The sequence below is a fragment of the Daucus carota genome, chromosome 1 (assembly GCF_001625215.2).
Source record: "Daucus carota subsp. sativus chromosome 1, DH1 v3.0, whole genome shotgun sequence".
Taxonomy (NCBI): domain Eukaryota; kingdom Viridiplantae; phylum Streptophyta; class Magnoliopsida; order Apiales; family Apiaceae; genus Daucus; species Daucus carota.
This window is the reverse complement of record NC_030381.2, coordinates 685,476-710,757: the sequence shown is the minus strand read 5'-3', so window position 1 is coordinate 710,757 and position 25,282 is coordinate 685,476. Positions and strand designations below refer to the sequence as shown.

Genomic DNA, 25,282 nt, shown 5'->3' with positions numbered 1-25,282 from the left:
ATTCCTTGAATCTACCCTAGGAAAAGGCACTTTCTTTTCTTATGAGATTTTTAGTTAGAGGTAAAAGAGCCCAAGACGCGCATCCACCGGATAAGCCATATAGTTCTTTGTGATCCTCAAGTTCAAGTCGTTGGACGCTTCGTGTCCCTGCCCCCTTTCTCTTCCTTGGGCTTTGGGCTTTTGTCCAACTTCCAACTCAATATCTTAGTCATCTTTCTTCAAAGGCCGTTGATTCTGCTTCCTTGATTGAATAATAGAAGGTGAATCAATAAGACAGTACCGGGCGTGTGATAACAACACTTGCTTTCGTGCTGGAATTACCTTGGTGTCACTCACCTATCTTTGCCTTGCTTGGCTCCTGTATACTAAAATGGCTGTCTCGCTGTCTACTGGAGCTCGGATCCGACTAAAAGTGGGTTCGTGTATATGCGCCCTGCCCAGAGCTAGCCTGAAAGAGCAGCCGTGGAGAGTCTTGGCTACCATGCCCGGGAGTGCTTTCGAGAAGACATGCACCTTTCTAAGATCTTCTTCTTTGTCTTGAGAACAGCCTCCTTCTCTATCTATTTCCCCTCATTTGCACGAGATGACGGGATTACTTGCATACTCGTAAGGCATGATTTTTCCACTTGCTTGAAGCTCTCTTCCCGTGTCGATGAGGGGCTATTCCTTTCAACCAAAACAAGTTGAAACCTATCTTCTAGCTTCTAGCGTAACTTTCGCAACACTCTTTTTTTTCCTGCCGGAATGTGCTTTCTGTTGCTGCATCCGGCTAGTGATTCTGAGAAATACTAGGAGCTATAGGTCTAGTTTTGCCAGGCGATTCAATCCGTCTCCGATTTACTCACTAAAGTCTTCCGACCTAAGCTTTCGATTGGGGCTAGCTACGTGACCGCACTCTCTTCTTTCGTGTAATCCCTTGCCAGACGCAGCGAATAAAAGCAAGAACGGGCTTGCCTTTCAACAAGCTTACTTCTCGGAGGCAGGATTTGAACCTACAATCCTCAGATCATGAGTCTGATGAGTTAACCATTCCTCTACTCCGATGGACAAGTTATACGAATAGAATCAGAAAAGCCATCATTAACGCAAACAAGGCAATAGCTTCAGTAAGTGCAAAGCCCAAGATTGCGTAACCGAACAGCTGTTTTGACAAAGACGGATTGCGTGCTAAACAACCCGGGAGCGGGATACAAATGATTCTAGAAGAGACAGAGAACAATATATCATAAACCTAATCGACCGAGGAGAAGAGCTTGAGAATTAATTTCTTTCTTACGATATTTTCTTTTTGCACCTTAGCCTGCATTAGCTACACTTGCCGTAGGTTCTGAAAGATGCTCTACTCTTATCAGCCGTTTTTCGTGACATCATATCACTTTCGGCAAGTCAATCCCCCTTACCGGCTCAATATATCTCTCAATAGATTCGCTTGCCACAACGACCAGACAGGATAGGAGATCGCCCCTCCTTGCTATCCAAATTACCTCGTTTCCCATCCCAAGCGAGAACATTAGATCATGGATTAGCGCGAGTAGCGGAACGAGCTCTATTTACGTCATTATCAGAGGCCCTTCACGCGGCTTGACCGAGAACGGAGCGTTCAGGCAGAGGCTCTCGGGATTTTTCCAAGCCCAGCTCCTCAGCCGAAGGCTTCTTTTACGAGTCACGGGGCTAAATGAGGAGCGCATTCACGAGCACTAGCTTTCCAAACCTTGGTGAACCCCGTGCTTCGCGGTAAGACGGTGGTAACTTCCCGAACCGCTTCCATTTTGTTATTTGAAGTGTATGGATGATCCAATCCCCTTCATCCCTCGTCTAGGTCCTACCGATATCTGGCTTCAACCATATACCCACTGGGATAACAAAAGGAGTCAGCCACTTTTTCTATAAACCATGAGCCGTTGAATAAGCGGAGCCCGGCGACTTTAGAGTGGGGTAGGCGGGCCTTCTAAACCGAGTTAGGTTAAAAATAGCACAAACTCTTCGTTGGGTTAACTCGAGAGAGAAAGTAAATGTCCCGTCCGATCGCACCGGCCTTCGTCTCCCAAGGCTAAGTCCATAGGATTGGGTTGAGCAATCTGCTAAAAAAGATTTCCCTGAGGATGAGTCGGATGACTAAGATTCGTTCGGAAAAACCAGATGATTCGGAAGAACCAGCTAATCTCATAATGCCCCGAGAGCGAACCCCATTGCCAAGCACCGAGCGGAACCATCCGGGCACACCGTTTAGTTTGGGTTTTTACTTTTTCTGTGAGTAATAGGGGTAAAAGAGTTTTCAGGGATGTGGTGAAGCAGTGAAATGAGCCCTCTTCCACTAGTTTATGGCCACGGCTTTGCCTCTTTTTTTTTGTTGAATGAGAAAAGGTGTAACGCCTAGAAGGTAGGGTAGGCAAGCGAGTTCCCCGAGAAAGAAATCTTTTACTCTATCTCCGCTCCTTAACGAGTTGTTCAAGCTTTCATGCACTTTCGAGATAAACATGTATGCCCCTTTCCCAGGAGACAAGGTCCGGCTTTAGAAATGGAATAAGATCCATTGTTGGGGCCATCCCCTTCTGCGCTAATGCAACGTCGGGCCCAGGGGGGACCTGATACTATTAGCATGTTTAGGGCCCTAGCTAGACTTTAGCTCATGGGGCAAGTCACTATATCTCAATTTAGTAAATACATCGTTATTGCCCTGGCCTTTGGATTCTCCCTCTATGACCAAAACACTAAATGCTTTCTTGGATATCGCTCCACCTTGGTTTGATCGAGCTGGCGACAAGTTTCGCTCAAATGGACTTGAACAGCAGAAGGAGGAGATGCGTTAGATGATCCAGAGAGAAATGCAAATGGAACCAACTCAGTAAATTTTGGCTTTGACACAGCCCCCACTCTTGGGTATTCGACCGGGTATAGGTATACTTGCTGCCCTCATAACCGCAGTGAATGATGCCACAATCATTAATCATCGCATTTCTTTTTAAAAAAGATAAAAGATTTTGAGGTCTGCAACCAAGTTTTTCAGACACATCTGAAATTGCGTTAAAATCACCCGCAACCATCCATGGACCTTGTATGTCTTAAGACAGTAATGGCAGTTTTTCCCAAAGAAGCCGTTGAATGGAGCACTTTGCATAAAGAACGGTAAGCCTTACCCGATCAGAATTAAGGAAGCCGATGTCGACTGTGATACACTGTTCAAACGCGTCGACAAGCACTACATGAACTTCATGATTCCAACAGAGCCATATTTTATCATCTGCCTCTTGGTTTGCCAATGAAAAGTTAAAACGAATTCTGTTGGAGAATTCCTGAATCTTATTAGCATGGTGAAGAGGTTCAAGAATAGCAATCAACGAGATATTATACATCTTTACAAGCTTGCCAACCCTCCTTCTTGATTTGATGTTGCCTATGCCTCTGATATTCCACAAGAGGTTATTAATCATGGCTAACAAAAGAATGGAAGAAGTTTGAAAAGAACGAGCCAACGCTCTAGTAATAATCCTTCTGGAGCTCTTCAAGTTCGATTCTTGTACTTTTTGATTTCAGATGTATCTGGTTTCTCCTTGTAGGATTCAGATTCGATTTCTGGGTACAGTCAGCGTTCTTTAATATCGAAGCTGTAGATAACACTTGAGAGAATTCCTTACAAATGGTAAAAAATTACTGAAAAAAAAGGGGTTTGCTTCTCTCATAGGTTCAGCGTCCGAGAAGTATCCCTTGGTCTGAGCGGCTTGTTCCTTTGGAACGTTAGCATCATCTTTGGATTTCAGGCAAACAAGGGATATATTAGACTCCATGTTGTTTATGAGTTCATGATCAGGCTGAGAGATAATAGGCATAATAGCCTGAATACTCTAATTATCAACATTGGAATTGTTAGCAGCCAGAGATGAGTCAATGGCATCTACTATTACCTGATGAGAAGAATCAACCCTCAACTCAGAATCATGAGAAGCAGTACTGCTTGAAGGATCGGCAGAAATCTGTATGTGCTGAGAAGTTTCTTAAATTTATTAAAAGAAAAAAGATTCCGCTCCGTCTGATTGTCCGCAGTATTGTTTGGAAGAGAATATGTATTATCAAAAGGATGATTGGACGGTGTTGTTGCCCGTTGGCCTGTAGACTTGACGTGGGGGAGCTTTTCCTCTTTGTGACCTTGTGCAGATTTTTGCCTAGAGGCATTCGAGTTAGGAGCTGACGGCTGCTGGTTGGACTTCTCTTTGTTGGCTGCATCAGTTGCACTGGAGTTTTTCGAATGAAGTTTGCAGTTTTACTTTGCATGATCTTGTTTGGAACAAGACGTACAATACCTTAAGTCCTTCTCATAGACGATTTTCTATAAAATAAAAACTCGAAGGAAAGATCAGAGAGCTTCCCATTCCGGAAATGCCAGAAAGCCTCCAGGGAGAAGAGGAATTTGCTACTTCTGTCTCCCCTTCCAGTCATCAAGGAAGAACTCGAACAAGAGCTCAAAGGCATTCTTCTTTTTGTTGGTTCATAGTCCACACGGGGTTCTGGTCTTATTTGTTACTTTATGTTCCGGAGTCAATTGATCCCTCGATCAAGTCCTAACTATAAATCTCTTAAGAGAAGAAGATAAATCATTTTGATTCGAGGCCAAACCCTTCTCCGCCGTTACGGAGTTCTTCTGCTCTAATCTCCGAAATCGAAGGTCAGCTGACTGAGGAGTTAGTATTGTTTCATGCAAAGATGCTCCTCTAAAGCTGGAATAAGGGATTGTCCACCTCACCGCCCCGAAGAGCAGTGGCTCTGTTGTTTTGCATGCCTACAGAGAGAGACTCAAAAAGTACCGACGCTCAATCGAAAGAAAGAGCACAATCTACTATATTCTTAAGTCATGCCCCAGGAATCCCTAGACACAGGGGATACGAGCGAATCTTTTACTGGAGGAAAAGCTGGGGAAAAGCATAGAGCGTGCGGGCTCAGCTCTCGCCCTCCTCCCATCCGCGAGGCTGAGGCGGGAGAAAAAGCGTAACTCCCCGGTGTCATAGGTTACCTTTCTATCTTCTTCCCCCGTGACGCTCCCAAACCAATCGCTATCCTTTTCTTGCTTTCTTGTTGTCTTGACTTGTTATAGAACGGCTTTCTATCAGGTATAGTTGGTAGGATGAAGTGGGATGAAGCGTTAGTGGATACAGATATAGCAAGTGTGCCGGGGACGCGGCTCGGGCGTAGTGGGTGTGGGCGCCTAGCATGAAACAGCCTTCTCTGGTAGCGGCACTATACCTTAGTATCTCTCTAGCTTCCAGTCTATATAAAAAACGTAGTTAGCAGAGGTAAGTCTGTCTGACGTTCCCTCGCGTCAAGGGCTATACTTTTGCATCGGCCCTCTCGTTAGGTAATTCCCGAGGCGAAAGCAGCTCTCTCGGAAGTAAGTTTCCCCGCCATCTTAGTGGGACTAGTCTAAGAAACTTTCGCTTGAACTGCCAAGCCTCGGTTTTTTGTGGTAACGCCCTTCTATAATTACGTTTAACGCCCCTTTATGACTCGGCGCCTCGGGTCGGTAGCCGGGCTCCGGGACATTACTACCACGGCTACTATCGACCCGAGCCCAAAGAAAGAACGAACGGACTAAAGCGAGGAGTTCATTGGCCGTACATAGTTAAGGAGGATGGGAGGCAACCTCTTTCATGACCCATGGCCCGGTGTGTCACTTGGTTAGCATTTCTATAAAAAAAGGAGTAGGGTTTGTTTTTCGATAGGGAAAGAGACAGGGGAGTTGGCTGTAATTGATACACCTTTTTCGGAGGGACGATATGGATTTATTCGAGACGGTTAACCAGTTTTTAAACCGTGAGAGGGAGGTCATTCAGAACCCGCCGGCTCCAGAACGGGGGGCCAGCACCGACGGAAGTAGCCCACCCCGCTACCGATCAAAAAAAAGAGCGTGCGGCACTTCTTCGAAGGGACATTCAAACTTTGATTCGTGAGCAACTTCACGAACATTGTGAAAAAGGGAAAGGGCGGCTGCCCGTGCACTTTCCGGAAATGACAGAAATAGACTCAAGTGCCGCGAAGGCGATAATGTCTTACGATCTTGAGATCCCCGCGGAGACGGATACGGAAACCCCCCGCAGATGAGCGGAGAATCTGAGGGGGACCCTAATCTCCTAAGGCCACTAATTAGGGAATACCGGTAAAATGAGCCTGTCTGCCGCTTTGTTTCATAACAGAGCCTTTTTTCCCGGCTGGCATAGAAGTATCTTGCGCGGGCGAAGGAGATGCGTTTCTGGTACTGGTGGTATTGGACAAGCCCTAAGGGAATAATCTCTTTATTATTTCTGCCTTTCTTTCCCATGACGACCAGGAACGAGCAAATCAAAAATTTCACTTCGAACTTCGGACCTCAACATCCTGCTGCTCATGGTGTTTCACGATTAGTATTGGAAATGAACGGAGAAGTGGTGGAACGCGCGGAACCACATATTGGATCACTCCAGTGCGGCACGAAGCCGCTGATGCCGAGTCGGCTCCTATGCCGCTAGCTATGCCCTGCTTGGTCCCCCCGCACGGTGGAGGTTCCGTAGCGCGTCATGAGCACCGGGCTAAGGGGCGGTTGAGCAACTCAAGCGAACCACCCTACCTTACTACAACATAGGGACAGAAGGGAGAGGGTTGTGAAGGTGGCCTCGTTATCCACACCTCCGGTCGGACGAATGGAGGGCCGGCCGACCCGGGTTTTCACGAGCGTTGGCGGGTTCTGGAGTGCCTGTCAAGGGCGCTAGCGCATACCCCGGGGTGATCATCACCACCTGCACCTCACATCTCGGCACAGTGGAACGTGTAACCCGCCTGCTGTTCCATTCAATTACATTTGTTCCTGTAATCCATAGCCTAACAGAACGCAGCAGCGAGGGACAACCCGCCTATACAGCCAGCGGGGAGGATGGCACTACTGGCAAAGGCCGTCTGGCGAAAACGCCGCAGGCGCGAAGCGTGGTAGGCCCGCGCCGGGGGAGCATAGGGAGGAAAGGGGGCCCGGATGGTGGAAGCGCCAGGGGAGGCCGGGTCATTTGACGGAAATGGAGGGCTTTTCCCTATTAGAGAAGGCCCTATGGAGTAAAGGGAAGTGCACGAATTCTTGGAAAAATAGGGGGCGAGCCTCTATAAAATAACAAATGTAAGAAAGCAAATTATATGAATAGAGTCAACGGTACGACAGACAGCGCTGCCTACACGCGAATTAGCTTCCGAGATCGAGCTGTCTCAATTTCACTACAGGATTTGCGAATGAATGGCTGGACTGGGCCACCTCGAATGGCGTGAGCCGCATGCGGGGAGACCCGCACGTACGGTTTTTAGGGGGATCTGGTCGAAAGACCGGCCGGCGCCCACCCGACTAGAGGGACTGAGAAATTAATAGAGTACAAAACTTATCTTCAAGCTTTACCTTATTCTGATCGTTTAGAGGGCGATCGCGGGGTCACTGAATGAAGTCCTCCGTTTCTTTCGGAGGTGCTGACCCGCAGCGAGGCAGAGATGACTAAGTGACATATGGAATATGGCGACGACAACAGCATGTCGTAGAAGGAGATAACAAGTGGAGCCAACGACCCACTAAGACTAACGTATCTACAACTACATCCCCGAGCGGCAGTCAAAGGGGGGGCGTGAATGCGAGATGCCAGCGGAATGATCGGCCGGACAGAGGCTAGGGCTGCTTCCTTCCCACCGCGTCCTTCCTTGTGTATCGGAGATATAAAGCGAGTGCACCGGAAAAGAAAAGGGAACTGGGGCGATCTATTCTATGGCGAAGCATCCGAAGCATAACTGCACACTCACACGATCTTTGCCGAGAGATAGGAGCATTCGGTGGAACCGGTGAACTACACTTGCTTCTGGATAGATGTGTGGGACAGAGGGCTCGTGGTACCTCCTGCCCAACCTTCCTCCTCTGCTTTGAGAACCGTGTGAACGGAGAGTAGGCAGAAGGGAAGGAGGTCCTCATACGGAGTCGCACACTTACTTGAGCAGTGCGGGAGACTGGAGAATGGGTCAAGTAAAGTCCCCTGGAGCCGGAAAAAGAACAGACGAGGCTTTACTTAGATAGGGCTTTTATTGGTCTTTTTTTTTTCTTAGTGATTGAAAAGGAGAGCGCCCGGGTATGTTATAGAAAGGGAAGGCAGAGGCATCGAATGGCGAAGAGAGGCGGGGAAGGAATGGGAAATCGTCAAGGATGACTTCTTTGTTGGCGAAACGAAGGGCTAAATAGCGCCAGTGATTCTCTGAACCGGTCTGGATTTCCAACGCCTCAGGAAACTGGTCGAGATAGATGACAGCACCTTTTCTCCTCTTCCTTACCGGGAGGGCAATCTTCTCTTATGGCCTCACCTCCCGCCCGGCCCGGAAATCGAGAACCCAGCCCCCTTCTGATCCATTCATTTCCGCAAGCAGGGAGGCTCCAGAGCGAAGCCCCCGCCTATTCGAGGCCGGGCGGCCTCGCCCCGCAAGCACCCAACCTTCCTTTTGCTCTTCCTTCGGTTTGCCTCCACGAACGCGCCACCTAGGAGCCCTACTCATATTCCAAAGGCGACCTGCTTTCAATACTAGTTTGTTACCTTACGCCGACATTTTTAAAAAATTATTTAATAGCATGGCCCGGGGCTAAGATAACTCAAGTGGGAGAGCCGTGTTATGGGTGACCTTATTGCACGGTTCAGAGAGCACTTGTGTATGTGATGCAAGTGAACGTGTACGAAAAAGCTGTCGTAAAGTTTCGTTGTTCGTTCCGTCGTTGACCCTATCTATGTTTCTACGATGGCCCAAGAACACGCTCATTCTTCAGCCGTAGAGAGACTTTTGAATTGCGAGGTACCATTACGAGCTCAATATATACGAGTGTTATTCCGTGAAATAACTCGAATTTCAAATCATTCACTTGCTTTAACTACTCATGCTATGGATGTGGGAGCATCAACTCCGTTCCTGTGGGCTTTTGAGGAGCGGGAGAAATTGTTGGAATTCTATGAAAGAGTCTCGGGAGCCAGGATGCATGCCAGTTTCATACGACCAGGTGGAGTGGCACAAGATCTGCCTCTTGGCTTATGTCGAGATATTGATTCCTCCACACAACAATTTTCTTCTCGTATCGACGAATTAGAAGAGATGTCAACCGGCAACCGTATCTGGAAACAACGATTAGTGGATATTGGTACTGTCACTGCACAGCAAGCAAAGGATTGGGGATTCAGTGGTGTAATGTTAAGAGGTCGTGCGACATGAAGACATTGATAGCAATATGGGGGAAGTTCCCATCAGGCAACAACGGTTCTGCCTGACCCTACTAAAGCATGCATATTATGTCAGTGAAGACTTGGTGTGAAGCCTTGGAGCTTACGTTAGAAAAGCAAAAGGCCTGGCGGGGCTAGGGTGAGCTGAGGGGGGACAGCGTAAGTGAGCGAATGTGTGTAAGCCCAGTCAAACATGACTGTTCTAGGCGGGGCGGGCCACCCACCTTCGAATGGTGTTGGTCCTACGGACCGTGAACGGACCCGCCTCTGGCCTCTGGGCACGTCGGAACCGCATGAGTTCACCGGGGTGGAGCACGGTCCGCCAAAATCGGCATAGGTTAGGTGCTATTGATGGAACATGGTAAGCCTATCTTTCTCCATATGGAAGTGCTGCGGACACATAGAGATGTGGGTAGAGGAAGCCTCAAAAAGCGAAGGCCGAACTGCAGGTCACGTGACCTGCACCGAGTTGGTGGCTGACTGGGCCTTTTATGTGATCAAAGCGGAGAAGCTCGCCTTCTTGTTATCCAAAAGTAGGTCGAATCGGGCGGGCCCCTGCCCCGGAACGTCGAATGAAATAGGAGGCCGGGTTCTCTTTCTACGACCCTTTGTTTTTTATATGATAGGCACGGACTCCGCGAACGTCCCGCGCCCTTTACTAATACTAATAAGGGAAAGAAAGCCTCAACCAGAACCACATTCCTTTTGCGTGCGGGTGTAGCTAAGTGTCTTACTCTATTGGTCATAGTTTCCTGCTGTTGCGGCCGGTGCTCGTTTGCGCGCGCGTGAACCAACCCAACAAACAAGGAAAGGACGCCTCTCTGGGCATCTGAGAATGATTCGAGCCGTATGAAGGGAAACTCTCACGTACAGTTTTTTTGGGGGGGGCCGGCAGGGTCCCCCCACTTACTTGGCCCGGGCCTAAGTGAAAGTTAAGTGGTGGGCCTACCCATCCCAACCAGGGGTATGCTGGGATTCGCGAAGAGCAGCACCTTACGATGTTCATGACCAATTGGATCCTGACGTACCAGTAGGTACCAGAGGAGATCGCTATGATCGTTACTGTATTCGTATCGAAGAGATGCGACAAAGTGTTCGGATCATTGTGCAATGTCCTAATAAAATGCCTAGTGGCATGATCAAAGCCGATGATCGTAAGCTATGTCCTCCATCACGAGGCCGAATGAAACTATCCATGGAATCGTGCGCCGTGTGAAACGCAGATCATCGCCGTTCTTAACCGAGACTCAGGTTAAGCTCCGTCTCGGAGCCTTGTGGGGTTAGGAGTAAAGCATCCCGAGGTTGGCGCATCTCGTTGAGCGTGGAGAAGCATTGGGAACCCCAATTTATTTCTCCGGAGCCGTTTCTTTTCCCGTCTCCCCGCCCCGGCATAGCGCTTCGCTTCCGGTTCTTCGGAAGAATCAACTGACTTCTACCTTATTCATTGATCTGGGGGAAAAGGAACCGCCTACCCGTTGGGGAGCTAGACATCAAGTAAGTGGCTTGATGAGGATAACTAAGCGGACACGCCGGAGTTGGCTGCTGGCACAACAGGGTGGTGCCTTACCGCACCGCAGGCGGGCGCGCGGTAGCGTTCGTGGTGGTACTTCAGGATTCCAATGTACTGCGTCCAAGATCAGAACGAGCTTGCCGGCGGACCACTGCCGTCCCATTCTTGAGTGAGCTGGAGCGCAGCCATCTTATCCACTGAACTAGCTAGAAGCTATCGCTTCGGGTCGAAGCACTAAAAGTAAAGGACCGGGAAGGGCGGCGGCATAGGAACCACGGGACCCCCTACTAGTAAAGGGAAAACGGGGAAGTGCGCTCCTGCGCATCAGCTGAAAAAGCCCTTTCCTTTTTTAAGAAAAAGAAGGTCAGCTTCATAGCTCCAACCTATACAAAGGGCATCAAAGCCCTTTGTATAGGTTGCTGGATACGGGATCCTCGTAGTAGGCTGGACCAACATCCAGCCGAGAGAGGGCAGTCTTTAGAAGCAACAGGTTGGGAAACCAAGAGAACGCCTCGCGTTTTCTTCTCTTCTTCCCGCCCTAGGAGTAGCACAAAAAGAGGGATTAGCATTATGGACCCAATGATAAACCACTAAAACCTTACTCGTTGGGACTCCGCGCACTGGGAAAACGCTCTAGCGGCGGGAACCCGGTCACTAGTTACAAAGCTCCAATAAGGTAAGGTATCGAGAGGGCTATCACAGTCAGGTGGGAAGCAATTAGCCCTATTTTGAAAGTCCCCCCTTCCTATTTAGGGAGTTGAGGCGAAAATGTGATTGATGAACCGTTCCGTTCGCCACGCACCGGGCCCATTCACTTGCTTATCGTAGAGGCTGTAAGTACACAGTGCCCCACAACTATGAATAGTATAGTGGGGTTGAAAGACAGGAGTGCCCGCCTCTCAACTCAAGTAGGCTACTTTTTCTGGAACGCAGTCCGAGATAACCGTAACCGTGTATATATATAAATCTATCTTCGATGCTGTCATTTCGAAATGTCCGCCTCAACCGCTGTTTCACCTCCCAAAGAGCAAAGCGGGCTTGATGAGCGCAGATGAGGAAGCGGGAGCAAGAAAACCAATAACATCTTTCTTGTCCTTCTACTTAAGGGGCAAAGAGAAGCGCTTTTGCTACTGAGAAAGCGAACGGTCGGCACGAAGGTTCAAGACTTAGCCGCGCGTTAGCGAAGCTATATTCTCATAGCGAGGCGCTTCGAGTTAGCGAAGCGCTGTAGTAGCGCCGAAGCCCTATGTGCTATAATGCTGAACCAAGGACAAGGACGCTCCGCCTTATCTATAGAAGCAGTCAACTGAGTTCTGAACGAATGAAATTAGCTCCTTGGTAATGGCTCAATCTATAGATAGAAAGCCTTATGATGGGAAACTACCACGTTAGGTTTGGAGAGAGATGGGACCGGTTATATAATAGGGGGAGCAGACGCAAGCTTTTTCTTTCAATAGCCGGCCAAATGACTACAGGATCATCGGTCTACTCTACCTCAATTCACCATTTCGAACCTTATACAGAAGGTTTTTCCGTACCAGCTCCTTCTACCTATACCGCAGTTGAAGCACCTAAAGGAGAATTTGGTGTCTTTCTGGTCAGTAATGGAAGCAATCGTCCCTACCGTCGTAAAATAAGAGCACCTGGCTCTGCCCATTCACAAGGACTCGATTCTATGTCCAAACATCACATGCCAGCAGATGTGGTCACCATCATAGGTACTCAAGATATTGTGTCTGGAGAGGTGGATAGATAGGACTACTAGTTGCTCGATCAGGACCCTAGCTTTATTGCGAGCCAAAAACCTTGATGGACTCCCCTTCCCCTTCGATTCTCAGTACTAGAGATGAACGAATTCCATACGCCCGAAATTAAGATCGAAGAATTTGCTTTATGTTGTTGATATTGGAATTTCATGAACGCGGAGCCAACGAGTTCAGTCGAACAGCTTATATAGTAAATAAATAGAAGTGGAAGAGCCTTTCGTTGATACTATTCTATTGTTGCGGCTTCTGGTTGTTCATGCTATACTATTCATTAAAAAAACTAAAAGTAGCCCAAGGAATAAGGCCTATTTATGAGTTCTTGGATTGCTTTCGCCACTCCTTGGTCGCCAATGTTGTCATTATTTCCTATGACAAAGCAGTATGGTCAATTTCCCGTATCTCACCTTATAGGTGCTAAATAAACTATAAGCTTTGCAAAGAAACGAGTATCCCCAGGAAGTAAGAAAACAAGCAAGTTATCAAGGTTTAAAAGAGTTCTGTCAAAGGCCACGCGAATCAAAGTGTTGATTCGCGTTACCGCGGCCTCTTTGAATCACACCTAAACGCGAATGGGCGATCGGATCGAAGACGAACTACTTTTTTTTAGTCCCTTATGACTACGCCAATGCCAACGAGAATGCTGCTGTAGCTAGGAGGTCATTCCCACCTCAGCAGCAAATTCAGGTGCATCAACAGCAACAACAGGCACAAGTGGCTAAATCCTTCACAACACAAAATATGGGATCGAAATGCCTGATTACAACGCGCAACCGCCTGCGCAGAACCTTGAAACAATTCGATCAATTTGAAGTTTGAAATGAAAGAAGACGACCAAAGTGGCAGCTCTCTCCGTCTCCCGAAATTCATTAAGTTTATAACCAAACCGCCGATACAATCCATCAATAATGAACTAGACGGCGGATACGGAAGCAGAGGTTCTTCGTGAGTGGATTAACCGCATAAGAGAAGATCCAAGGCTATTATCCTCTATCTATAAATATAAAGGGTACCTGGGGAAATAGTAAGAAGGGGCTACATGGTAAGGGGGGAGGCGACGAAAGGAACTTCTTGCATTGAGTCGGAATATCCCCCTTTCGTACATGAGTAGACTGCTCGTTACGCCCCTTTCTTTTTTTGCGGACCGAATAGACGTGAAAATGCTTTTCCGGGGAGTGCAGGCTATGGCTGGAGTTACACAACGCACACCTGGCGGTTAGCAGTCGATAAGTGCACTACAACTACTCAGAAACCATATCAGGACATCCCGGCCAGAGAAAAAAATAGACCAGTTAGTTGAAAGGTAATGCTAGAGTACGCAGAAAATAAGGAATGAATTTGCCAAGATGGAACCCTTGCTTGAACTGACCATCAACCTCCTATTGCTCTATAGCTCAAGAAAAGAAAAGGAAGTGAGCTAACTCGACGAGAGTAAAATGAAAAAAATCGTAGCACCTCGCCACAAAGCAACCTTTATAGGAGTACAAACATCCGCATAGGGGGTATGAGATCTCACAGGAGATTGAGGTGTGAATTGAAAGCCTCTCAAGGTACCAGTAGCAATCTTCTCCTTTCTAATAACTAATAATTTAGCGCCCCTCCGATCCCATTATGAACAAGTAAGGTGACAACGGGCACCCTTGCCTCAGTCCAATGGTTGATTTGAACCAGCTGGTAAGAGTTTCATTCCATTTTCTTTTTTCTTTTAAAGAGAAATGTCCCGGGAATTCAGTCTAAGTCTGAGTCACCTGAGTCTAATTCGGAGTCTGATAATGAGAGGTATACGCTAATATATAGAAAGCTCCCCCTTTGTTTTCTTTTCTCATTCCTGCGATTCATATTGATTGACTATCCGGTCAGAAATCAAAGTCTTTTAGCCATGGATGATACGATTACCTTTCTTGCTCGACTCGAGAGGATTAAAGAGAAGACAGCGCCATGTTAATGCGATCGAAAGAAAGGACTATGCGAAATTAAATGAAATGGTACTTCGTCAAACCTTCCACGCGCAGCAGATTCAATAGCAATTGCAGCTACTTCTATCTTCCTTATTTGATTTAGTCAATCTTTTTTCCTATCCGTTCCGTGGCATGAACGAGAAGCATCCTCTGATCAGATCTCAGTCTTAATTATATCTTTAATGATGTACTTAATTTAATCCATGACCAAGGCACATATTAATATTACATTTAGTACAATAAATAGTAAGTCGGGGTACTAGGCCCTTTTTGTTTCGTGTTTAGCCGTTGAACGACAATCCTCAAGATTTTGTAGTTGGTCAGGAGGAAGAGAGAAGGCTGTTTACCTACTGCCGAGAAGCACCATTAGGGTTTCATGGCATAGATTAAAGGACATAAAAGAAGGTATTCTCTTTATACAATATAGCTACTTTGCAATACTTGCTACTAGACTGTATAGCTGTATAAGCATATACTTGCTACTAGACTCTATCTCTTGCACAGCTTATCTACTCTATCTCTTTCTCTATAAGACCTACGGTGCATAATAAATATCTTATATAAGAAACCACGCGACCGTAGTCAAGTGAATCTTGCTTTATTCTAAACATCATTGCATTCGAGAAAAGCATTCTGTGATAACGAACGGGTTGATGCCACGCAGCTAGCCCCGGGTGAAGGCTTAGTCTTTCGACTAAGTTAGTAAGCGGAGTCGGATTGAATTGCCTGGCAACACTGGGCGTAGATTACCGCTAATAGTTATCCGAAGCACTTTTATAATGCAATGATGTTTAGAATAAAAGCACATTCCGGCAGGAAAAAAAAAGAGTGTTGCGAAAGTTACGCTAGAAGCTAGAAGATAGGTTTCAACTTGTTTTGGTTGAAAGGATATGAAAGCCTGACCCGGAAGAACAAAGGCAACTTGCCCCATAGAGTGTGTGGGCCGGGACGGGGCGGTACTTGTGATATTTCGGCTTGGGACGCATTTGATTTTGAAGTTTTTTGGATGTTCAATACTATTGGATGGGTTACTTTTTATTGGCATTGGAAGCATATCACATTATGGCAGGGTAACGTTTCGCAGTTTAACGAATCTTCCACTTATTTGATGGGCTGGTTAAGAGATTATTTATGGTTAAACTCTTCACAACTTATCAATGGATATAACCCTTTTGGTATGAATAGTTTCTCGGTCTGGGCTACTGGATTTATGTTCTTAATTTCCTGGCGGGGCTATTGGCAAGAATTGATTGAAACTTTAGCATGGGCTCATGAACGCACACCTTTGGCCAATTTGATTCGTTGGAGAGAGAAACCGGTGGCCCTTTCCATTGTGCAAGCACGATTGGGTTGGATTAGCCCACTTTTCCGTAGGTTATATATTCACTTATGCGGCTTTCTTGATTGCCTCTACATCGGGAAAATTTGGTTAATTTTTTAATGTCTTATATTTTATTTGCGATAATCTCATTTTTTTGTATACTGCGCGATCAGGACAAGAAGAGAAAGTAGAGTTGGATGTCCGGAAGGAGGGGAAGCGTCGTTTAGTTAGGAACTGAGATAGTAGAGACCGATATAGAGAGAGGGCTGTAGCGTCATCAATATTGAGAGTTTGGGCCTTCGAGAACAAATACTGGACCGGGAATAAAAAATGGAAAAAGAAAGTAAAGTATACGCGCATATGGCGCGAAAAGGAAATCCGATTTCGGTAAGACTTGAGAAAAATCGTAGTTCAGATTCAAGTCGGTTCAGTGAGGGCGACCGCGAAAGTCACCAAAGGGGGCAGCCTTTTCCTTCCGTTTGTCAAAAAGAAAAAAATAAAGGCGTGGGAGGACGTTGCAGATGTCCGCCCCGGACACGACTTCTTCTAACGCTAGAAGACCACTGGAAGACACCCGGGACCAGAGCATGTCGTGAAAGAAGCACACTGGGCGGGCGTGCTTCGACCGTGTCTCCGGGGCACCGTTGAATGTAGATATCATGAACGCGAGGTGCAGGATACCAGGCCGATAAACCCGGGCAATCCCCTATGTGCCAATCGCTAGCGCATCCAGGGCCCGGCGCCCAGCTCAGCTGGAGAGGCCTAGCCTGATCTGAGAAGTAAGTGCTAATTGGGTTCGGATAGACTTCATTCAAGAACGCCGCCGCCCCTGGAATCAATAAGAAAACAAGTGCTAAGTTTCAGATCAACGAAACGAAAGAAGAGACGTTTCTCGCTCGGCACCTAAAGCGCACTATGCCCCGCTTCAACAAATGAGAGTTTTCGGCGAAACCGGTGAACCACGCGAGCTGGTTAGAGATGCGTGGGGCAGAGGGCTCGTAGTACCTGCTAGCGCAGCTATGCAGTGGAAGGGAAGGAGCCTAAATCAACCCCCTTCTTTATTTTTTTCTTTTAAAAAAGAAAAAAATAAGTACAAGGAGATTATACTCTCGGATGAGACTAAGCAGCTACCGACCGTTCCGGCGCGCCCTTGACCTATCTTGATTAAGACCGAAAACCTATCTAAAGTGGGGCCTAGTTTAAGCTGTCAAACAAATGATAGAATGGAAAAAAAAGAATAACCACTAGTAGGGATAGGGATATGGGTGGAGTCTCGCTCAGTAAAGAGAGTTTTAGATTCGTAAAACAGGAGAAGAGCCCGTACTTTCTATTCCTATTAGTCAATCGCGCTAGCTGCAATCAAACTAAAGCAAGAAGGGAGGGCGCTTGTTGCCGCTTTATTAATTAGTAAGTAAGCTTGTTCAGGCGAAAGGTTGCTTTACTAAGATTCTAATATAAGGCGCGTTAGCGCTTTAGAAAGATTGCTCGTTAGCTAGGCCGTTTTCAATAAGGACGTTTAGTCTTGACTAATAAGATAGAAAGGGCTTTTTCATCAGGCAGGTTTGGAACCCTATACCCTATACAAAACAAAGGGCGTTTCCTTTCAAAAACTTCCTCTTACTGCTGCGAGGGCGTTGCACGAAACCAAACCGCCCCCGCCCGATCAAGTACCAGTTGCTTCGCCGGTAGGCCCACTTAGGGTAGGGGGCATTGTCCCTCAGTTCTTACCAACCCCCCCGGTGTGTGTGTAATCGACATCTTGCTAGCTTCAACTCAGTCGAATAAGAATCATTGATTCCCTCTGCTGTCCATTTTTTATTCATTCAGGGCGCTCGGCCGGTGCTCCTTTCTCAAACCATAATCTTAACGTTAGGGAAGATAAGGAAAGACCACCTGAGCGAACCGACCGAAGGGACTTGACTTATCCGAACCAAACGATAGCAGCTTAAAGCTAGGCTTATCACGAGCAGCGTCGCTGCTTGATCAGCGGGGAGGAGTATCTCATCAAAGTATGGGGCAAAGGATACAAATTTTTTTATCCCGGGATACACCACAGGTTGGGTTTGAGAGCCGTGTGATGGGTGACTATCCAGCACGGTTCGGAGAGCACTTTTAGTCTGCGTTGGTGAATGGAAGCCCCCCCTATCAAGCAAGAAAGAAGCGGCTCTTCCCACGGCGGAGTCAGCATTGACTCTATTTATTATTATGGTAAATCAGTGTATCAAGATGTTAATATGAGATCTTATTTCGGTTCGATACGTCCACCTACGAGACTCACCTTTGGCTTTCGTCTCGGTAGGTGTCTTATTCTACATTTTCCCAAAAGAACATTCATTCATTTATTTCTTCCCCGTCGACCACGACGACTGAAACGACGCGAAAAATCCAGACCCGGAAAGAAAAAGAAGAAGGGGGGCCGGTGGTGGGCATTTGGGAAAGTCGGGCCGATCGGGTGTCTTCATTCAAGCGACGATACAGAAAAAGAACGAAACGAAGTGAGAGGCCGGGAGACAGGGAAAAGAGCCGAGTCGATCGGGCTCGACGACCGGGAGAAGAAAAATGCAATCTGGATTTGGCCGAAAAAGAAGCAACGCTATGGATACCATGACCGATCACCGTCGATAAAGATTCTTCTTTCTAAATCACTTCGGGTCAGCGGGGCCTTCAAGCATCCGAAATACGCCGGGGTTGTAAATGACATAGCGTTCCTGATCAAAAATGACGACTCTTTCAGAAAAACGAAGTTCTTAAAGTTATTTTTCCAAAAGAAGTTCCGCTCCGACAGCCCGACGAGTCATCTACTTAAAAGGACCCTCCCTTCAGTGCGCCCTTCCTTGAATTTGTCGGCCGTGCAATACTGCTTATTGAATACAAAGAAAAAAATGCATTTCGACCCCGTCGTAGTTCTCAATCATTTTTTGGCATCGGGCGTGGCTGAACCATCTACGATGGGGGGGGCTAATGCACAGGGAAGAAGCTTAGATAAGAGAATACGTTCTCGCATCGCTTTTTTTGTAGAAAGCTCGACCGGTGAGAAAAAGTCTTTGGCCGAAGCCAAAAAGAGGTTGACCCGCTTAATTCGCTTGGCGAATGATCTTCGCTTCGCGGGAACAACAAAAACCACCATCTCGCTCTTTCCTTTCTTTGGTGCTACCTTTTTCTTTCCAAGGGGTGGGGTTGGGGTGTATAAGAACCTTATTTTTGAGGATGCCCGGGAACCACTCCTGGGTAAATTAAGGAAAAAATGTTGGAACCTCATGGGTAAGGATAAGGTAATGGAATTGATAGATAAATTCATAGACCTAGGCGGGGTAGGAGAATTGATAAAGGGAATAGAGATGATGCTAGAGATCATACTGAGAAACAGAATAATTCCATACGGGTACAACTCTTATTTGAACGAAGTTAAAAAAATGCGATCTTTGTTGTTTAATAGAACAAATACTAATACCTTAATTGAGTCAGTCAAGATAAAATCTGTTTATCAAAGTGCTTCTCCGATTGCCCAAGACATCTCTTTTCAACCGAGAAACAAAACAAGATCATTTCGTTCCATTTTTAGTAAAATAGTGAAGGATATTCCATTAGTAATGAAAAAGGGGGTGGAGGGGATCCGTATATGTTGTTCAGGTCGATTAAAGGGTGCAGAAATAGCTAGAACTGAATGCGGAAAGTCTGGAAAAACATCTCGTAATGTATTTAACCAGAAAATAGATTATGCTCCTGCGGAAGTATCTACTCGTTACGGAATCTCAGGTGTCAAAGTGTGGATTTCATATAGTCTACAAAAAAGGGGACGTGCTATATCCGAAACGTAGAAAATATAGTAAATATCGTAAAGGCAGATGTAGTAGGGGTTGCAAACCGGACGGTACACAACTTGGTTTTGGAAGATATGGCACTAAAAGTTGTAGAGCGGGGCGTCTTGCATATCGAGCCATTGAAGCAGCGCGTCGGGCTATAATCGGACAATTCCATCGTGCTATGAGCGGAAAATTCCGAAAAAAATGGTAAGATATGGGTAAGAGTTCTCGCAGATCTCCCTATTACCGGGAAACCTACAGAAGTCAGAATGGGAAGAGGAAAAGGAAATCCTACGGGTTGGATTGCTCGTGTGTCCACGGGACAAATCCTATTTGAAATGGATGGTGTGAGTTTGTCAAATGCTCGACAAGCCGCTACATTAGCGGCGCATAAACCATGTTCGTCAACCAAGTTTGTTCAGTGGTCGTAATTAGTTAGTGGGGACAAAACCCACCGAGAGTGGAGCCTGGAACAAAGGGACAGGGGGGAAATTAAATTCCTAGCTAGGGTTGAGCGAGATATCAGAGAACGCGGCCCCTACTCTAACTATATGATTGAGATCTTAGGGGATAACGGGTAAAAACGCTTTGCCTTATCTATGATTCTCCTTCGGACTCTCATTCTCATTTGGGTTTTCATATTATGGATCTTGGTTACCATAGTACTACGGCCTTCGAGAACAAATACTGGACCGGGAATAAAAAATGGAAAAAGAAAGTAAAGTATAATAATATGGCACGAAAAGGAAATATGATTATCCACCGTTAGTCAGTAATGTGGGTTGGCTTGGATTACTTAGTGTTGCGCGCCTAGGAGGGCAGCGCGCTTTGGGATGCGGAGCAGCTATTATCGCCCAGCTCCGTCTCCCATGCTTGGCTTGCCAAGATCTCTGCTTTCCCGCGTAGTCGTCTGTCGGTCAAACCAACGACTCTCTTCTCACAAAGTAATAGATAGATCCTTTTATAGTTAGACTTCTATCAATGCAATGAAAGAACCATCCCTTCCTATTTGTTTGCCCTGGTCAGATAGAAAGAAAATTATACCCCAAAGAGCCCTTCTTTACCACTTTAGGGGGTGGGGGTGAAGGGGGGGTTTACATACCAACCGAGGCAAAGTAGTTTATGATTGAATCTCAGAGGCATTCTTATCATTTGGTAGATCCAAGTCCATGGCCTATTTCGGGTTCCCTCGGAGCTTTGGCAACCACCGTAGGAGGTGTGATGTACATGCACCCATTTCAAGGGGGTGCAACACTTCTCAGTTTGGGCCTCATATTTCTCCTATATACTATGTTCGTATGGTGGCGCGATGTTCTACGTGAATCCACGTTGGAAGGACATCATACCAAAGTCGTACAATTAGGACCTCGATATGGTTTTATTCTGTTTATCGTATCGGAGGTTATGTTCCTTTTTGCTCTTTTTTGGGCTTCTTCTCATTCCTCTTTGGCACCTACGGTAGAGATCGGAGGTATTTGGCCCCCAAAGGGGATTGGGGTTTTAGATCCTCGGGAAATCCCTTTTCTTAATACCCTTATTCTCCCTTCATCCGGAGCTGCCGTAACTTGGGCTCATCATGCTATACTCGCGGGGAAGGAAAAGCGAGCTGTTTACGCTTTAGTAGCTACCGTTTCACTGGCTCTAGTATTCACGGGCTTTCAAGGAATGGAATATTATCAAGCACCCTCCACTATTTCGGATAGTATTTATGGTTCTACCTTTTTCTTAGCAACGGGCTTTCATGGGTTTCATGTGATTATAGGTACTCTTTTCTTGATCGTATGTGGTATTCGCCAATATCTTGGTCATCTGACCAAGGAGCATCACGTTGGCTTTGAAGCAGCTGCATGGTACTGGCATTTTGTAGACGTGGTTCGGCTATTCCCATTTGTCTCTATCTATTGGTGGGGAGGTATATGAAGAAACGGAAACAATAGATTAAAGGAAGCTCGAAGACAAAGAGAAGAGAGAGGGCTTTTACAAAGAATTACTGCAGCTTTCCCGCTCCCCTTTTATAGTAGCTTCCAAGAAATGAGATATCGCCGCAAATTCATTGGTTTTTGCTATAACGGACTTAAAAAAGGTCTTCCGGGTTGTCCTGAAAATCCGGTGCCGAAACAATTTTGGTCGAGACTGCGATAGTAAAAAAAAAGTGTTTTGGTTCTCTTTTAATCGTAATCAAAGATGTTTTCTTGTCTCTCCTTTCTTTTCTGAACAAATCGAAGAACCTAATGGATCGAACTCCTCCCTGTAAACTACTTATTTAGAATGAAGGGTGCCTAATGGTAGACCTAGATATAAAAGTAATGAAGTAGTAGAGAAAAAGCATTCGATCAATCAAAGTCTGCTTACGAGATGAAGCATTCCAGTTGTTATTTTATTCCCGAGTTAGAGCTTGTTGTTGCTTTTTTATTCGTTTTCTCTTTTCTTCAATGAACGGAAGACCTTTCTTCGTATGGTACCTATGACCGAGCTATTCCTGCTCTTTCTTTGCTGAAGAAAGAAAGCTAACGATTGGAAGCCGTAAGCGCGGACACGCTACCTGTGTGGTTAAGCATATAGCTAGCGTTCCTTCTGAGCCACTTTTGCGAGAAATTGTGGGCACGAGGAAACTCCTTACCTCCGCCAGCGACTTGGGGGTTGACCATTCCCGGACAGACTTCGTCTTCTCAGGACCTATCTTGACTCCGGATGAGCCGATGATGTGCCCCAAGTATACCAGCTCCCTCCTCCCTTTTTGCTCATAAGTAAGCTCTTCTCCGTATGGGCTTTCAGCTAGTGCTCACGCAGAGCTTCTAGAACAGCCTCTACGTGTTTCAGATGCTCCTCCCAGGTCTTGCTATAAACCAGATGTCGTCGTCGTAGACCGTGACGAATTCATCCAATCTAAATAAGGCCTAAGAACATCGTTCATCAGCCGCATAAAGGTTGCAGGTGCGTTGGCCTTACCGTAATAGGGCCGAATGGCATGACGACCCATTCATATAACTCTTGCCTTGTCTTTAACGCGGTCTTCCAACGCCTTCCACCACTTGCACTTGGTGGTATCCCGACTTTAAGTCTATCTTGGTGAAGTAACGGGCTCCCTTAACTAGTCAAATGGGAATCAGACATCTATCCTTGGCAAAGGATAGCGATTCTTTACTGTGATCTTGTTAAGGGCGCGAGAATCCTAATCCACGCACATGCGCCACGAGCCTTCTTCGGCACCAAGACCTTTAGAGAGAGGGGCGAGGCACAAGAGGATGTACTGGGCCAACCATGACCCTTTTCGAGCAGCTCTTTGCCGCCTAATCTCCTCATTGGCCAATGTCGACGTCCTGTAACACCGTTGTTGGGTAAGACTGCTCCCTGTGTGAGTTCAATCGAGTGTGCTCCAAGCTGATACAGGCTTTAAATAAAAAAAGAAGCTACAGCTAAATGAAACCAAAGCTTGAAAGCTCAATTCCTAGCTGCTAGAGCTAAATCAAAGGCTACTACCTTAGCTGTTCTAGTAGCTCCTTTGATTTGGCGTAGGGAGGGTGGAAGCTCTATAGGACAATAGCTTTGGGCTATTTGGAAGCTATGCTATATAGGAAGAGATAGCAGCGGCTGGCTACTAGCTTTGCTTTTGCTATTAGCTCGTGCTAGTACTTTAGGAGAGGAGCAACTATCTTGCTTAGGGAGGTATTTAATATCAAAGAATTGCGGATCCTAGATAGCTTAGTAGCTTAGGAGCGGAGCAATTCAATAACTTTAGGAGCCCTAAAAAAAATGAGCATAGCTCTTGCTAGTAGTCAGCTTTAGGAGCCATTTTCAAGCTGTAGAATAGCAAAATAGCCTTGCTTTAGTAGCTGTACAACCAAGCAGGCAAAGCTAGTAAGGCCCGCGCAATTACCTTGCAGAACTCTCCTTGCTGCTAGAGCGAGCGCAAGAAATGACTTGCGCGAGCAAGTATGATATAAATTGCACTCGCTCAAGCTAAAAGAGTTTTAGAGCAACATTTGCGAAGGATTAATAAATGGACTGCTTTATTGTACCGGTAAGCCCTGCTTATCAATGCAATAGTTTCGGAGCAAGCTATGTGGTTCTACACCAAATAAATGGCTCCTAAAGCGAAGCAGCTACTAGAAAGAAAGTAGTCGCCGCTAAGCAAAGCTATTCTATTTTTGTTGAAGGCTCCTAAAGCTATGGAACCTAAGCTCATAGTAAGAGCCGCAGCAAGCTAGTAGCCGCTCGCTATGTTATTCGATGTTAAGGCAAGCTATTGTGAATTGTTCCTAACCAAAGAAAGGAGAGATATAGATTACGTTCATCTCATAAGTTCCTTTTCACTCCTAAATGAAAGCAAAACTAAACGATAAATTCAGAACTCCTAGCGCAAAAGAGTAGCCGCTGCGATGCCTATGCTATTTGATTTCCTATATAGCTTGGGGCCACGCGCAAGCTCCTATCGCAAAGTAAGTAGCCTTCTTTTTGTTTCTATAGCTTCAAAGCCGCCCCCTACCCTATGATAAATAAAAGGAACTCCAGGGTTTACGGGTACTCAATTTCGGCTTATAGAGCTTATTTTTCGCCCTATGCTAAAGCAAAGCCCTATCCCGCCTATGCGCCTATGCCTCAAGTAAATAAATAAGCTAATAGCAACCGCGCGTTGTAGCAGCAAAGAGGAAGGAATTTTCTGCTGCTAAAAGAAGATAAGGAGGTTTCCAATACCAAAGGAGTGAACTTCACTAGAAAGGCTAAAGGCTATAGAAGTACATCACCAGTTTCTAAAAAATGAAAGAAATGAAAAAGGTGAATCATAGTATATATAACGCCCGGTTACTCCCATCTCCTCTTACTTACGCATTTCCAATCAAATCATGATCCCATCTCGATCAATTTCGCATTGATCAAGGCGGGCATTTCCATCCATTTCTATAGAGTAAGGGGGCAGCTCGCGGAGCTTTCTCTCCTAGTTAAAAGGAGAAAGGGCTTTTTCTAGAGCGGGAGGTGAGTAAGGGGGGGTTGTTGGCTAGCTCGTGCAATCAACGAAAAAAAACTTCGCGTTAGTAAGCTAGCTTTGTAAGCCAAGCAAGCCTGGTTCTCCGGGCACTACGGTAGGACGTGGATCGATCATGACGAGAATGGACTTCTTCGTAATATAATAGAAGAGTCACAGTCCAGTTCCCCGGGCTTCTCCCTTCTCGACCAGACGAGGGAGATATTCATTCCATTCAGGCGGGTAAGGGCTTGTGTGTTCCCCCCTGGTCGGGTCGCAGGCGAAAACTTGCAAAGTTCATCATTCAGCGGTGGGGTGTTCATAGAAAAGAAGGCGTCGCCCAACGAATGGCAGATTTGGGTGGGGAGTCTCGCTCTATAGATAGAGGAAGAGTACGCGCGCTAGCGCGCTACGGCTTACGCAGTTGATCGGATCAGATAGCCCTTCGGGCAACCAACCAAACCCGGCGCATAAAATTCCATTCCGATCAACAACTTGGAGGTATGGCTGAGTGGCTTAAGGCATTGGTTTGCTAAATCGACATACAAGAAGATTGTATCATGGGTTCGAATCCCATTTCCTCCGGCACGGAAGTGAAACGGGCGGGCGAAATTACGTGAGAGAAAGAACCTCTTGGTGGAGTCCAGTCCCTGGACGGCTCTCGGTTATTGAGCATGGTTGGGGGATTAGGCGGCAAAGAGCTGCTCGAAAGCTTGACGAACAAG

General features: G+C 46.4%; 3 protein-coding genes and 1 pseudogene across 3 annotated transcripts in view; 3 read left to right on the top strand and 1 right to left on the bottom strand.

Annotated features, from left to right (window-relative positions):
- Positions 1-6,230: 6,230 nt before the first annotated feature.
- LOC135150751 (NADH dehydrogenase [ubiquinone] iron-sulfur protein 2) overlaps positions 6,231-25,282 on the top strand; it is a 30,691-nt gene continuing 11,639 nt past the window's right edge. The window contains exons 1-5 of the mRNA XM_064087739.1: positions 6,231-6,448; positions 7,350-7,418; positions 8,754-9,220; positions 10,172-10,446; positions 12,248-25,282. The exon at positions 12,248-25,282 is cut by the window's right edge and continues 11,639 nt beyond it. Of these exons, the coding sequence (XP_063943809.1) occupies positions 6,231-6,448; positions 7,350-7,418; positions 8,754-9,220; positions 10,172-10,446; positions 12,248-12,505 (1,287 nt within the window). The 3' untranslated portion in view covers positions 12,506-25,282. The remainder of the gene's footprint in view (positions 6,449-7,349; positions 7,419-8,753; positions 9,221-10,171; positions 10,447-12,247) is intronic.
- The window catches only part of LOC135150752 (large ribosomal subunit protein uL2cz/uL2cy-like), a 21,846-nt pseudogene continuing 8,857 nt past the window's right edge, over positions 12,294-25,282 (bottom strand).
- Positions 17,921-25,282, top strand: part of LOC135150721 (small ribosomal subunit protein uS3m-like) — a 19,001-nt gene continuing 11,639 nt past the window's right edge. The window contains exon 1 of the mRNA XM_064087664.1: positions 17,921-25,282. This exon is cut by the window's right edge and continues 11,639 nt beyond it. Within this exon, the coding sequence (XP_063943734.1) occupies positions 17,921-19,609 (1,689 nt within the window). The 3' untranslated portion in view covers positions 19,610-25,282.
- The window catches only part of LOC135150732 (cytochrome c oxidase subunit 3), a 16,205-nt gene continuing 11,639 nt past the window's right edge, over positions 20,717-25,282 (top strand). Inside the window, exon 1 of the mRNA XM_064087695.1 lies at positions 20,717-25,282. This exon is cut by the window's right edge and continues 11,639 nt beyond it. Within this exon, the coding sequence (XP_063943765.1) occupies positions 20,717-21,514 (798 nt within the window). The 3' untranslated portion in view covers positions 21,515-25,282.